The 14,988-nt window shown below is 39.5% G+C and overlaps 1 protein-coding gene across 1 annotated transcript in view; it reads right to left on the reverse strand.

Annotated features, from left to right (window-relative positions):
- Nucleotides 1-364: 364 nt before the first annotated feature.
- Nucleotides 365-14,988, reverse strand: part of TFCP2L1 (transcription factor CP2 like 1) — a 34,456-nt gene continuing 19,832 nt past the window's right edge. Inside the window, exons 3-16 of the mRNA XM_063429203.1 lie at nucleotides 13,165-13,241; nucleotides 12,587-12,692; nucleotides 11,997-12,103; nucleotides 11,756-11,908; nucleotides 11,521-11,631; nucleotides 8,979-9,070; nucleotides 8,218-8,263; nucleotides 7,042-7,095; nucleotides 6,741-6,843; nucleotides 6,340-6,430; nucleotides 6,124-6,224; nucleotides 3,944-4,086; nucleotides 1,256-1,307; nucleotides 365-607 (exon numbers count right to left, since the gene is read on the reverse strand). Coding sequence (XP_063285273.1) covers nucleotides 570-607; nucleotides 1,256-1,307; nucleotides 3,944-4,086; nucleotides 6,124-6,224; nucleotides 6,340-6,430; nucleotides 6,741-6,843; nucleotides 7,042-7,095; nucleotides 8,218-8,263; nucleotides 8,979-9,070; nucleotides 11,521-11,631; nucleotides 11,756-11,908; nucleotides 11,997-12,103; nucleotides 12,587-12,692; nucleotides 13,165-13,241 — 1,274 coding nt within the window. The 3' untranslated portion in view covers nucleotides 365-569. The remainder of the gene's footprint in view (nucleotides 608-1,255; nucleotides 1,308-3,943; nucleotides 4,087-6,123; nucleotides 6,225-6,339; nucleotides 6,431-6,740; nucleotides 6,844-7,041; nucleotides 7,096-8,217; nucleotides 8,264-8,978; nucleotides 9,071-11,520; nucleotides 11,632-11,755; nucleotides 11,909-11,996; nucleotides 12,104-12,586; nucleotides 12,693-13,164; nucleotides 13,242-14,988) is intronic.

Raw genomic sequence — 14,988 nt, forward strand, 5'->3', positions numbered from 1 at the left:
GGCGTGCCACGCGTGCCATAGATTCGCCATCACTGGCCTAGATCAATAACAAAAATGCTAGGGCCTGTCTCAGGGAGACAATGATATCAGATTAGCAAATTTGCTGCCTGCTATTCGGATGTCCATTAGTTGAGTATGTTAGTTTTCCGAATGATTGCCTTCTAAAATGCCACAAAATGTGGGCAAGCAAATCCCTACCTCATTGGGATATTCATTCTATACACAAAACATAAAGGTTCATTTTATTTTAGCAAATCAAAATTATCTTTTCTTTCAGAATGTATCAAAAAGTAGATGAAACAATTCTGACCCTTACACAGAATTGTTAATAAAGTCCCACCAGTTGCAGCTCTTTTTATTTACATTTAGCACATGCTGTGTCTGATACACTCAAACGCAACCTCCCTTCTTTAGATAGGCACACAAAACCAGATTTCTGTTCTCTGCTTCTAGATGGAAAGGGGGACATTGAAACTGGATGTTTGTTTGTTCTGTGGCCAGTAATACCGGCTTGCAGTGTGCACTGTTCAGAAAAAAGATGTTTTTGACGCCATATGGAGTTAAGATTTTCACTTTAAAATGATGTGATATCCTCCGTTTCCTTCAGCTGCAAATGGACACAAAATAGCATACATTACTTCATGTTAGAATGGCAGATAAGCCAGAAAATGATATAAGAAAGGGAGAAAATGAAGCTCAGATAAGAGAAATGGATACAAATCTAGAAAACGCTAAACATGAAAGAATATTAGAGACGTTGCAGCTATATCTATATCAGATCTGTCATGCTTGAAATGTGTGTTACAAGACTTAATTGGATGGGCCGCCCATTTCTAGAATACATTCCCACAATGCTTAGAGCTGCATTGCACCATAATGCTTGGACCTGTGCGTCCCCTCTGTAGTTACCATATTTGTCGCTTATACATCTAGAAAAGTTGTGTTACTGTGTTAAAAAACAAAAATTCATATGAAAATATAGAAAAATGAGACAGTACCCAGCCACTGTGTATCACATGTAAATATGTCATTTACATATTTGCCTGTCTGTTACTTTATGACCTCAAACAAAACAAAACAAAACCAATTGTCTGCGTGATGACCTGGTAGATATATTCCTGCACTCCAGGAGCCTAGAATGTTCATTTAACTATTCCATGGCAGAAGGAGAATACAAATATTACTAAAAGAATATTACTAAAAGGAAATTACTAAAGGAACACAAATAGATGGAAGCATGTTCTGCAATATTTACCTTTGAGTGTGTTAATCAGAAAACAGGATTCATCCGGGAAATTCTGGACCATCTGTAGAGAGAATAAATACATGTTTAAATTAATTTGCTTTACAAAATAAAATGTAATATTTAATAAAGCCCAGTTTACCAACATTTTAGGAGTGATAATGAACATGTTCCTGCCAATAACCTATTCTACCTAGTAAATGTCTGTAAATGAGCTGACAATGACAGCCCCCCCACTTCCCTTGCAAACAGGAAAGGAACCTTCACAGATCATATTCAGTCAGGGAATGGGAAAGAGTGAGAAGGTCAGCATTACAGAGATTGAGATAACATTTTAAATAGCGTTATTTTACAAATATTCGCTTTAACTGTACTGACTGGTTTTAGGATCTTACATTTAAAGAGTCAGTAATGCCTTAATAGAAACAGTCTTTAGAGAACTTGAGTTATATCGGAAAAAGTTATACATTGTGTGTTTTGTCTTTAAAGTGGGCAAAAACAAGCTCCAGGGAAATAAGACACAAAAATATTATCAATCTGAAATAAAAGTGCTATTCACATTGAGTTGTGTTGTCAGCCAATAACAATACAGGTGGCTGTGGAGATTAAAATAAAAGACCAGCTCTGCTTCACTATAGAATTCTGCCAATCCAGAACATGCAACCATGGGTTACTTTCAGAATTTTTGTAAATAAAAGTACTTGGCCCACACAGAAACATTTAGTAACAGTATGAATTTACTGGGTTTGTTAGCTTGTTACAAGTGGGATAAGTCTCTCCTACTGTAGGTAGGCTTAAGAGAAGTGATCCAAAGGCTGGACACACTATTGCTTCTATAGAGTCGCCGTCATTGAGTACATTTGTTTCAGCCACCATGATGCTAATTTGAGATAAAAAGAAGCGAAAAAACAAACTAAAAAAAGCTTAGTCAGCTCTTCCTGGCAAGCGTGTATTGCCTCAGAGAGAACGAACAATTTGTGCTTTTAATAACCATCTAAAGTATTTTGTCATTTCTCTGACAGGTGACCTTTCGTTAGGAGCTGAACATGACACACTATCACGAATGGAACGCTGCCAGGTCGCTGGGAGATGCAACTCTCCCATTTAGTAATAAACAAAAAATAAAAAAAAAATTACAAAAATGCTCTTCACATGGATAGGAATTTGGGAAGCTTACATGCTACCCCTGTTTTTACTTTACATTCCAGAGTAATTTATGTATTGGTTAAAAGGAAGACATAACTGAAGAGTAACAAGCAGACATTCCTCTTTATACACACATGGTATCCACAGACTGACAGGATTTAACAGATTAGAAGTTCTTTTAAAGGGACACTATATTCACCAGAACAACTACAGCGTATTGCATTTGTTCTGGTGAGTAGAATCATTCCCTTCAGGGAGGTATGAGGGGACCAGGGTGGCTAGAGGGTGGTTTTAACACTATAGGGTCAGGAATACATGTTTGTGTTCCTGACCCTATAGTGCTCATTTCAGCATTGGGGGAAGGTGTGTACGTGCGCGGGTGGAAGATATTTATCTCAGCACTTTCTGTTACAAACAGGCTTCGCAGACTAATTTACAAATACCTCATTCCCCTAGGTGGGATTAACATTTTTTGAAGCCTGGAAACTTGTGATACAGTCTCTACATAAATTATAGTACACGTTCCTCATTTTTCCAATGTTCCATTTGGTAAAAGATTTCCCTTAAATCTCAGATTTGCTCTGATATTTGACAGCCCAATTCCTACTTTTGACTATCCAGAGAGGATACACATTATTGATTTGGATACCATTTTGCTAGAGAAGACGAGAGGTGTTTTGGGTAAATTAACAGATAGGCAAAGTGTGTGTTTGACCTATGTGCAGAAGGACCTGTTTGGGTACAAAATTCCACACAATTGTAAATACCACCCACTGTGAGGCCTGTGTATAGAACTAGAACATTGATACACATTTAAATCTATTGGAAAGGTTTAATCTCATGGCATAGATATTTCGATGAATGAATTCCCTGGTCGGGTTATTTCGATGAATGAATTCCCTGGTCGGGTTATTTCGATGAATGAATTCCCTGGTCGGGTTATTTCGATGAATGAATTCCCTGGTCGGGTTATTTCGATGAATGAATTCCCTGGTCGGGTTATTTCGATGAATGAATTCCCTGGTCGGGTTATTTCGATGAATGAATTCCCTGGTCGGGTTATTTCGATGAATGAATTCCCTGGTCGGGTTATTTCGATGAATGAATTCCCTGGTCGGGTTATTTCGATGAATGAATTCCCTGGTCGGGTTATTTCGATGAATGAATTCCCTGGTCGGGCTATTTCGATGAATGAATTCCCTGGTCGGCTATTTCGATGAATGAATTCCCTGGTTGGGCTTGTGTGTAAACGGATTTGATAGCCACGTGTTTAGGCTATGTCTATGTATGCAGCTCAGGATCCTTTTTCCAAAGTACAGGAATAAATGATGATGTAAGCTGTAAGCACAGCTTTTTGTTTTGACTGGAAAGAAGTGTAGAGAGACAGTGAGAGAGATATATCACACCCGTGATCTAAACTTGTTTGACAAACTTCCACTTTTAGAACTGATTAATATATACATTAATATGTACTGTAACTGCCAAGGATATCCAGATTCCATCTCTCCATGTTTCCTCTATATTGGAGGGGGGTAGAAGGGATACTATACACACCTCTGAGCTCACCACCACGTGGATCCCAGTCGGCCCTTGTCTATAAACCTGATGGATTTGCTGGGGTGAGATGGAGTATAGACTGGCAATCTTTTCAATTAACTCCAAGGCAGTCAGTTCTTCCAGAAATATGGCGTGGTACACTGCAAGGGAAGGAACGCCTGTAAATAAAGACGTCAGGGCGAACTTCAAGGCTAAACCATACAGCACTTCCTCCAGTGGAGTCCTGGAACTATTTATATAAAAACTGGTTAACAGAAACTTATTTGATAAATCTCAAATTGACGAACACATTAAAAATGATTTATGTTTATATTTTAATCAAAAAGCAGCTCAAATCGCTGCTATCAGGGACCATAACTCCCATTAATGCTAGGCAGCTATCATTACAATGAAATTATCCCCTTAAAGGGATACTATAGTCACCAGAACAACTATAGTTTAATGTACGGCATTCAGCTTAATGTAGTTGTTCTGGTGAGTATAATCATTGCCTTCAGGCATTTTAATGCAAACACTGCCTTTTCAGAGAAAAAGCAGAGTTTACATTGCCCCTAGGGTCACCTCCAAGTAGCCACTCCTCAGATGGCCACTGGAGGTGCTTCCTGGCTCAGTGCTGCACAGTAAGCAGCACTGCCGTTCAGCATCTCAATGCTCTACATGGGGACGCTGAATTTTCCTCATAGAGATGCATTGATTCAATGCATCTCTATGAGGAGGTGCTGATTGTCCAAAACGGCGTTTGGCCCTGCCCCCATGCCGATTTTAGCCAAAGCATTTGATTGGCAAAAAAAAAATTAAAAAAAATAAAAAAAAATCGGCAATTGTGATGATGTCACTAAGGGGGCGGGGCCAGCAGACCCGCACGGTGCTGGAAATAAGGTGAGTTTTCATTGCTTGTAAGGGGGGGGGGGCAAGCATTTAGCATTTTAGGGTCAGGAATACATGGTTGTGTAGTAAGTCGGAGCGGGGACGGATTGATGGATAAGATAAGATGCCAGTGTTAAAATAAAACACAAAGTTCTATTGGAAGAACCAAGCGTTGGGAGGAGCTGTGCTATGGAGGCGAGGGAATCGAGGAGGGCAATTCTAATGACAGGATAGGATTTCCTAAAGGAGTAAGTTCTAAGTGACTTCTTAAATGGCCAGCGACTGATAGCACGGGATAGGGAATTCCATAGGAAACATTTTAGCTAGAATGTAAAGATAGAACTCTTTTTATAGTTTAGAAATGTACAATAGGTACAGAAATTAAATGGTTAAGTAAGAGCCCAAGTGTTAGCAGCAGCGCATACTGAAAGAGTTCACTTTCTAATTCTGTCAATGGGTGTATGAACACCCACAATTTGTAACATCAAGCAAGCACTGAAAGGCAAACTTAGTCTGGGTATATGGGGGTTGTATGCTTTTACGTAGAGAATGCAATATGTCCAGGATGAGACAAGCTCTGAAAATCGATCCCCAGCTTCAGGATAGATAATCAAACAAGTGTCACCTCTCACGATCGGCATTACTCAGCAAAACCAGTTTGGCAGGAAATACAGATCGAAAAAAAGGACATGTGCAGAATCCGGTTCTCTTTTGCAATGGGCTGAAATGGTCTCACATTTCATTGTATCAGAGCCGATGCGTCTGATTTAGTACACATGGGGATTTCAGGGGCATGGCATTCGCAAAGACTCAGCAAAAGGGAACACAATGTTAAATAACAGTCATTTTATCCGCAGGAAATAAAATATAACATTGAGAGAAAATAAATGCCATACTGATACTAAACATTTGAAAAGGAAATCTCTTTAATTTGAATAAATTTGTCAGCTTGGCTAGTTTGTTATAAAATTAGTAGTCCCCTTGTCAGTTCTCCACAATTCCAAGCTTAGTGAAAATTGCCAAGAGACTCTGTCCGTGGCTAGATTTGCCTATAGGCAATGAATCTGCATACTCTAGGGATGACTGCAATAAATATGTTCTAGGGCCATATGAAAAGGTTACAATATACATGCTTATTACCAAATATTTATGGATTTTATTGCACCAAAGCATTAAGCCTGCTGCCCTGCACAATATTAGGGATATCAGTTTAGAGGCCTATTAAAGGTACAGGACTCTGTACAGCATGAATCTGGTATAAGAATTAACATGCAGCTATTTCGACCGATATACTGACATAAAACACATACCACACATAGTGGTGTCACCAAGCTCCTGTTTGTGGTGCAGATGACCTCTATTCTGTTCAGGTTCCTGGCAGACATAAATGGTGAGCCGTGGTCTCACATTCCTGTTATTACAGACAGAATTTAACAAATGTTAGCAAGTGTATGAAAATATAAGCAACACGTCTGTCATCTTGGGGTGTGGTGTAAGAAGCCAGCAAACAACTGATTGTGACTGACCTTGCCTTCATGGCATTAAAGAGTCGGATTCCATCTGCAGGTCCACACACTTGGACAAAATCTTCTTTAGACATCTTTAACAAATCGGCACCTAGAGTAGTGCACAAATGTAAGCTCTTCTGCACATTCAAAGCAGTTTGCAGCACAGAAAGGAAAAGAGCCACTGGCTATCTAAAAACTCCCATTATATTTTGCCAGCCTAGAACTGCAGGGTTGTCTAACGTTTGCCACCCTATCCCACCTGATATAGAAAGTAGACATATTGCACGGCTTATAATGACAGCAATCCGAATGGGAAAACGTAAAAGAACATTGTAACACAGACATGGTAAGAGGCTTTTCAGAAGGTTAATCGTTTATAATGCAGATATTGAATGCGTACAAGTAGTCAAATTGCTCACCAGAAAAACTTGAGAACATTCTGCAATATTGAGGAAATCGGTTGCGTTGCAACCACTGCTGGACATCTTGGATGGTAGCAGAAGGCACAAGATATTGTATCAGCTAGAAGAAAATCAAATTTAAGTCAAATTTTGTTAAAAAAAAACACCAAAAACCACAATGAATAAAACCAGTCCCTTCATTTATAAAGTGTGATACTTTTGCTTATGGGAGGAACAGTTAATTATCACCTTTAACAAATTGTAGGAAGAAGTTAAACTGTCCAAATCAAGACAAACAAAAACCTGCAATTTATCTTACCTTTCCTTTATCTTCCTGATTCCAAGTTTCATTTTGGAATTCACTGGCAATTTTCTATTTTAAAAGGCAAATGAAAAAAAGATTAATTCACAGGGTGGCCTGCCTAGTCAGGGCCTATAATTCTACGAAGCACATGTAGGATTAAACGGGGTCTCCTTACACACAATATCTATTTCAGATTTAAAATGACAGAACCTGTATTGTACACATGGAAGGGGAAAATGAGCTTCAGGTTAATACCACCTATCTATTACCATGTTTGATGTTTGCGGATCTCCATCAGTGCAAAGTACCTCACCTCATTCCTCCAAACTAAATTATCTTGGCTGCAGAGGCAGATAATGTTTGCAAGTGTTTAACCAGAGGCAACTTAAATCTGAGTTTAATCCCTCTGCTACTAAGTCATGTAACTCCACCCCTAGCAGCATAATAGGGGTGTCTGGCTAATGTGAATTTTGTGCAGAATTAGCGCCTGACACCAGCAACGCACACTTGCGCTAGACACACAATGGTGGCACAGCCAACCCCTAAAGAACTTGGGCTACATTTTAGCGTTTTGTTGGGACAGACCAACTGGGTAAGAGTTACTTTAACCAAAAGTAGAAAAAAGAAACAAAGAAATAAGAGAAAATTATACCATCAGTAATAAAATCCAAAAGAAAAACCCTGGCGATGTCACAAAAAACACTTAAATTGTATTTGCTAGCTGCGTACCTTAAAGAAAACAGGTGAAAAACGCAATAAGGAATATTAAGTAACTGTAAAGGTAAGGTTGCGCTATAAATAGATAAAATATATAGAATTTATTAACTAACAGTACAAATACATATGGCACAATATCGGTTTTAAACTGGATAATGGGCCGCCCACATTTGAACATCCAAAGGTTACAGAACAAAACGATTTACTTCTAGATTGTAAGCTTGTATGAGCCGGGACCTCATCAACCTATTATTTGTGTAACATTTTATAATATTCTCATTTATTGTTAATTTTCCCCTACTACAATATTGTAAAGCGCTGTGGAATAAGTTAACACTATTTCAATGCCAAAAAGAATAGCTTTAAAGTTGGCCCCAAAACCTCACCAGATCAGCCGGTCACTTGGTTCGTTACCGGTTCATGCATACAGATATCACAAGTAAAATAACTAGCTATAAACACCTTAAAACTTACATTATTTCGCAGAGGAGGCTCTATGGGAGGAGTTGGAGAGCAGTTCCTAAAAATTTAATAAAAAGGATCATTATTATAGAATTAGAGTACACATGGGGGTACAATACTTCTGCACATAAACTGCAGTGCTGAAGACTGGCACTGTCCCGTCACTCACACTTACAAACAATGAATGTTTGTTTTGTAATAAGACCTCCATCGTATCTCTCCCGAGAGGCCAACTCTATCAGTTACAAACACAAGTAGACGGATCAATGCCATCTCTTTAAAGCTTCAATCAGGGCTTAATGATCCCATGAATGAAAGCATAATCCACATGTGGATAATTCCTTTAATGTATGAGAAATCATTGCCTTCATATCAGTGCAGGCAAAGTGCCAACATTGACATAATATTCCAATTCACTCAGATGTCCTGATGGCTGCACAAGATTCAAGTTAGACTGATATAGAGGGGATACCATACGCAGAAACCCCCACTGCTGTGAGAAAGTAGCACCCCATCCAGTACACTTTGAAGAGTTAGGGAAGATGGGCCCTAGCTTGCTCATCTCCCTTTGGCTGGACTAAGCTTTGTATTTTAGAATGTTGCCAATTAAATTTTTTTATTACAAATGGTTACTTTGTTTAACATTTGTGACTGAATGTCCTGCTCAATATGGTTTAAACAGTCCATTGACTTAAGAAACCAAAGGATTAATGAATTTATTGACATGATTCCCTGATTTAAAGCCGGGGTTCAGGCAGGGCACAGGAACATACCCATCTCCGATGCTGAAACTGTTTGGGGAGCTGCTGTACCCCGGGGAGGAGGAGTTGTTTGGTGGATATGGCAAATCTGGCCAAGGAGAGCACTGCACAAAGAGAAGCACACGGGAGTTACTGGGCAGCAGGGCAAAGACAGATGCATTCTGGGAAATGAAAGATACAGCAAGAATGGCATAGGTTCACGAAAGATACAACATATTAGGGGTTATAGACTGGAAAATATAAAAAGGATATTACAGAACAGCAACAGCTAAATGGAGAAAAATGTAAATGAAGCAAGAGAAGCAATTATATGGCGTTATATGAGGGGTTCTAAATACAGAGAGGGGTTATAGTAAGGGTACCAGAAAATACAGAGATGGTTTATAGTGAGGGTACCAGAAAATACAGAGAGGGGTTATAGTAAGGGTACCAGAAAATACAGAGAGGGGTTATAGTAAGGGAACCAGAAAATACAGAGATGGTTTATAGTGAGGGTACCAGAAAATACAGAGAGGGGTTATAGTGAGGGTACCAGAAAATACAGAGAGGGGTTATAGTGAGGGTACCAGAAAATACAGAGAGGGGTTATAGGAAGGGTACCAGAAAATACAGAGAGGGGTTATAGGAAGGGTACCAGAAAATACAGAGATGGTTTATAGTGAGGGTACCAGAAAATACAGAGGGGGGGTTATAGTAAGGGTACCAGAAAATACAGAGAGGGGTTATAGGAACGGTACCAGAAAATACAGAGATGGTTTATAGTGAGGGTACCAGAAAATACAGAGAGGGGTTATAGTGAGGGTACCAGAAAATACAGAGAGGGGTTATAGTGAGGGTACCAGAAAATACAGAGAGGGGTTATAGTGAGGGTACCAGAAAATACAGAGAGGGGTTATAGTGAGGGTACCAGAAAATACAGAGATGGTTTATACTGAGGGTACCAGAAAATACCGAGAGGGGTTATAGTGAGGGTACCAGAAAATACAGAGATGGTTTATAGTGAGGGTACCAGAAAATACAGAGAGGGGTTATAGTGAGGGTACCAGAAAATACAGAGAGGGTTTATAGTGAGGGTACCAGAAAATACAGAGAGGGGTTATAGTGAGGGTACCAGAAAATACAGAGAGGGGTTATAGTGAGGGTACCAGAAAATACAGAGAGGGGTTATAGTGAGGGTACCAGAAAATACAGAGAGGGGTTATAGAAAGGGTATCAGAAAATACAGAGAGGGGTTATAGGAAGGGTACCAGAAAATACAGAGATGGTTTATAGTGAGGGTACCAGAAAATACAGAGAGGGGTTATAGGAAGGGTACCAGAAAATACAGAGATTGTTTATAGTGAGGGTACCAGAAAATACAGAGAGGGGTTATAGGAAGGGTACCAGAAAATACCGAGAGGGGTTATAGTAAGGGTACCAGAAAATACAGAGATGGTTTATAGTGAGGGTACCAGAAAATACAGAGAGGGGTTATAGTAAGGGTACCAGAAAATACAGGGAGGGGTTATAGTAAGGGAACCAGAAAATACAGAGATGGTTTATAGTGAGGGTACCAGAAAATACAGAGAGGGGTTATAGAAAGGGTATCAGAAAATACAGAGTGGGGTTATAGTAAGGGAACCAGAAAATACAGAGAGGGGTTATAGTAAGGGAACCAGAAAATACAGAGAGGGGTTATAGTAAGGGAACCAGAAAATACAGAGATGGTTTATAGTGAGGGTACCAGAAAATACAGAGAGGGGTTATAGAAGGGGTATCAGAAAATACAGAGTGGGGTCATAGTAAGGGTACCAGAAAATACAGAGGGGGGTTATAGGAAGGATATCAGAAAATACAGAGAGTAGTTATAGGGAGGGTATCAGAAAATACAGAGATGGTTTATAGTGAGGGTATCAGAAAATACAGAGAGGAGTTATAGGAAGGGTATCAGAAAATACTGAGAGGGGTTATAGGGAGGTTATCAGAAAATACAGAGATGGTTTATAGTGAGGGTACAAGAAAATACAGAGAGGAATTATAGGGAGGGTACAAGAAAATACTGAGAGGAGTTATAGGGAGGGTATCAGCAGATACAAAGAGGGGTTCTAGAGAGGGTATTAAATGATACATGGAGGGGTTACAGGGAGGGTATCAGAAGATACAGTGAGGGGTTACAGGGAGGGTTTATAGAGAGGGTAGTAGTGGATACTGGAGGAGTTATAGGGAGGGTATCAGACGATACAGTGAGGGGTTACTGGGAGGGTATTATAAGATACATGGAGGGATTACTGGGAGGGTATCATAAGATACAGAGTGTGGTTTTACAGAACAAGCTATGCAGAGCCTCCTAGCACATAAAATAAAAAAATATCAATGTAGAAAAATAAAACACATTTTAAATTGCTATGTTTGTGTAAAGTTGTGGTATTGATCAATAAAATAGTGTGCGTAAAGATTAATTAGTTAAAATGGATCATCTCCAGGTGATATGAAAAGGGTCAATGTCTCTAGATAAAGTACGATGACTCAGCCTTTAACTGATAGATTGACCTGCGTTCTTGAACCCGGGTCTTACCTCAGTTAAGATGGTGGTATCGTATGATGGCTGATATTTTTCCTTCTCTTGAGGAGTTCTTTTCTCCATCTTTTCTCGGTCTGTCTTCTGTTTCCTGTCTGCCCCCTTGGGCTGCGAGTAATAGAAACAGTAATTTTAATTTATTATGGTGGCGTGTAGTGGTGCCTGTTCATACTACTGCTATATCAATAACTGAAGTATGCCAGAAAAGACTTCTACTGCGCAGTATTCATACCTTGAAGACTTTAATCTGACAGCTTGCTGAGTGTAGGTGTTCTGTGTATTCACCATTTTCATTCTGTTTAAACGTGTCAAACTGAATCCGAAATGGGACACCCTTCTCGCCGCCATGTTTTCTGGGGGTGAACTCTGTGCTGATGCAGTGCACCTGGTAAAACATTGCGTGTGAAGAGGTTCTCAGACTATTCGGACACTCTGGCCATAATAAAAACAAGCAGACAAAAATATTTTGATACCTGAATAAACGCGGAGGATCTTTTCGCAGGGTCCCACAGGAATTCCACAGTATTCAGCCGAGTGGTGCTTGATTTGGGGTCCAGAATACCAACAGACAATGGGATGTCTGGGGAAAAAAAACAACAACCATAAATTGTTAATAAGATTTCAACTAAGCCTGAACATCACGGCAGCAAAAGAACTCAGTTTAGGCATTGCCCTGCAAATCCCACCAATTCTGGATGGATATTGGATGATTTATTTAAATCCATTCATCTACTCTGTATACTCTATTAATTAATGGATTAATAGAGGATGAAGTATCGAAATGTGATTTATTTGATTAACACAGAAATCTAACATTTTTAATAAAGAAAATCAAAAGCTAATCACTTGGCAGCATTTACAAAAATAGTCATAACTTTTATTTTTGTTGCTGGATCACGATCTTAAATTCTGTCTTCTTACAGTAATTTTTCCAATCATACTTTCCCAAACTGAGGAGTTATGTTTTCGGATATATTTTCTTTATTATTATTATTTGTATTTATTCATTTATTGAATTCATTTTTTTTTCTTAGTTCTACAAGGTTCAATGAACACGACTCACCAATATCGAGAATGCGGTCGCCTGGTCTGCTCCATCGCCAGCCTTCCAGCTGCTGATGTTCTGTGTACTGTAAACGCCGGTCATGAAAAACCACTCTGATAATGCTCTAAAACAAGAAAAATTATAGAAGTTATAAATAAATAATAAAAATATGAATACTTCATGACATAAATAATTAATAGGGTTTCATAGTCTGTGTTGTATTGTTGTAGAACAGGATAAAAGTGAGAACTGAGAGGGGATAACTAAGAATCAATGTCTGCAAACATTCTCCCCCTTCCCCTAAACCATCAGCCAGAAGTAATAAACATGCAACAACCTATAGACAAATGTATACGATTGCAAGTCAAATGTATACGCTTCCAATAAATGCCTCCTCATCTCAATCATATCACAGAGATTAAAACATAAACGCATAATTAGCTACATATCTGTGTCTGACTGTGAAGGAAGCTATTACTATGCTCTAATGCATATGATACAAATGCAAAATATTTAAATGCATCTACCCTACATATAAACACCTCCACTACGCAACTATAGAGTCCTATTTTTTTTTACATGCATTTTCAAAATACCTTAACAAACTTGGAGTTCAAGTCTGGAAACTCTCCCAATTTCCTGTTGTCTAGTAGACGGATTTCGTAAGATTGTCCTAAAAGAAAATGAGCCAGATATACCAGTTCAGTGGGTTACTTTAATTTCAGTTACTGATCTACCAAAAGGAATAACGACCTTCCAATATAGTTTATTCTGCAATAGCAATACAGATATTATTTTACAAGTACAAAGACTAACTCAGGACACACAGTACAGTAACAGTAACCCTGCACTTCCTGCCGGTTTCAACTCACCGTCCTTGAGTTCTAATGCAGAGACAGGCAAGATAATTGCACCAGTCTGACAAAAAGGTTAGCATTCTACCAGTTCCTGCCAGGTCCGATTCCTTTATACATTTGCCACTTTTTCTACATGTGAGTACAGTCTTCTTTGATTGAAGAGGGATGCTGACTACCAGTGAAGTAGTTTTGCAATAAAATGTTTTAGACTGCAGGTTGTGAAACCTAAATAATTTCCAACCAAATTGGGTCACACACTATCCAGATGGCTCCTGAGAGGGGGGTCACAAATGTTATATCTTTTCACTTAATGGGTGAAAACTGAATGGGGGAGGAAAGAGAAAATAATATTTGCTGAAATAAAGCATTGAGCAAAAAAAAAAAAAAGTACCTATACCTTCCAGTGAATTTTACATACTTTGCAGATCAAAATAGTAATACTAAACAAAATAGTAAAAATACATGAACAATTTGTTTTTTTCTGAAAACATGTATATTCATGGTGTATTAGGACTGTTTGTGGCTGGAAATGTTGGACGGCAGTGAGGTTTTGGCTTTCTGTTGGGTAGAGCTGAAGGAGTTAGGCATCATTTTTGGAGGGTGGGTAGGACTCTTGCTGCTGGGTAGGTGTTGATGTAGATGATAGTTATGGGTTGCATTGTTGGAGGGTGGGTAGGACTCTTGCTGCTGGGTAGGTGTTGATGTAGATGATAGCGATGGGTTGCATTGTTGGAGGGTGGGTAGGACTCTTGCTGCTGGGTAGGTGTTGATGTAGATGATAGCGATGGGTTGCATTGTTAGAGGGTGGGTAGGACTCTTGCTGCTGGGTAGGTATTGATGTAGATAGTTATGGGTTGTATTGTTGGAGGGTGGGTAGGACTCTTGCTGCTGGGTAGGTGTTGATGTAGATGATAGTTATGGGTTGCATTTTTGTAGAGTGGGTAGGACTCTTGCTGCTGGGTAGGTATTGATGTAGATGATAGTTATGGGTTGTATTGTTGGAGGGTGGGTAGGACTCTTGCTGCTGGGTAGGTGTTGATGTAGATGATAGCGATGGGTTGCATTGTTAGAGGGTGGGTAGGACTCTTGCTGCTGGGTAGGTATTGATGTAGATAGTTATGGGTTGTATTGTTGGAGGGTGGGTAGGACTCTTGCTGCTGGGTAGGTGTTGATGTAGATGATAGTTATGGGTTGCATTGTTGGAGGGTGGGTAGGACTCTTGCTGCTGGGTAGGTGTTGATGTAGATGATAGTTATGGGTTGTATTGTTGGAGGGTGGGTAGGACTCTTGCTGCTGGGTAGGTGTTGATGTAGATGATAGTTATGGGTTGTATTGTTGGAGGGTGGGTAGGACTCTTGCTGCTGGGTAGGTGTTGATGTAGATGATAGTTATGGGTTGCATTGTTGGAGGGTGGGTAGGACTCTTGCTGCTGGGTAGGTGTTGATGTAGATGATAGCGATGGGTTGCATTGTTAGAGGGTGGGTAGGACTCTTGCTGCTGGGTATGTATTGATGTAGATAGTTATGGGTTGTATTGTTGGAGGGTGGGTAGGACTCTTGCTGC

The sequence above is a fragment of the Pelobates fuscus genome, chromosome 8 (genome assembly GCF_036172605.1).
Source record: "Pelobates fuscus isolate aPelFus1 chromosome 8, aPelFus1.pri, whole genome shotgun sequence".
Lineage (NCBI taxonomy): Eukaryota > Metazoa > Chordata > Amphibia > Anura > Pelobatidae > Pelobates > Pelobates fuscus.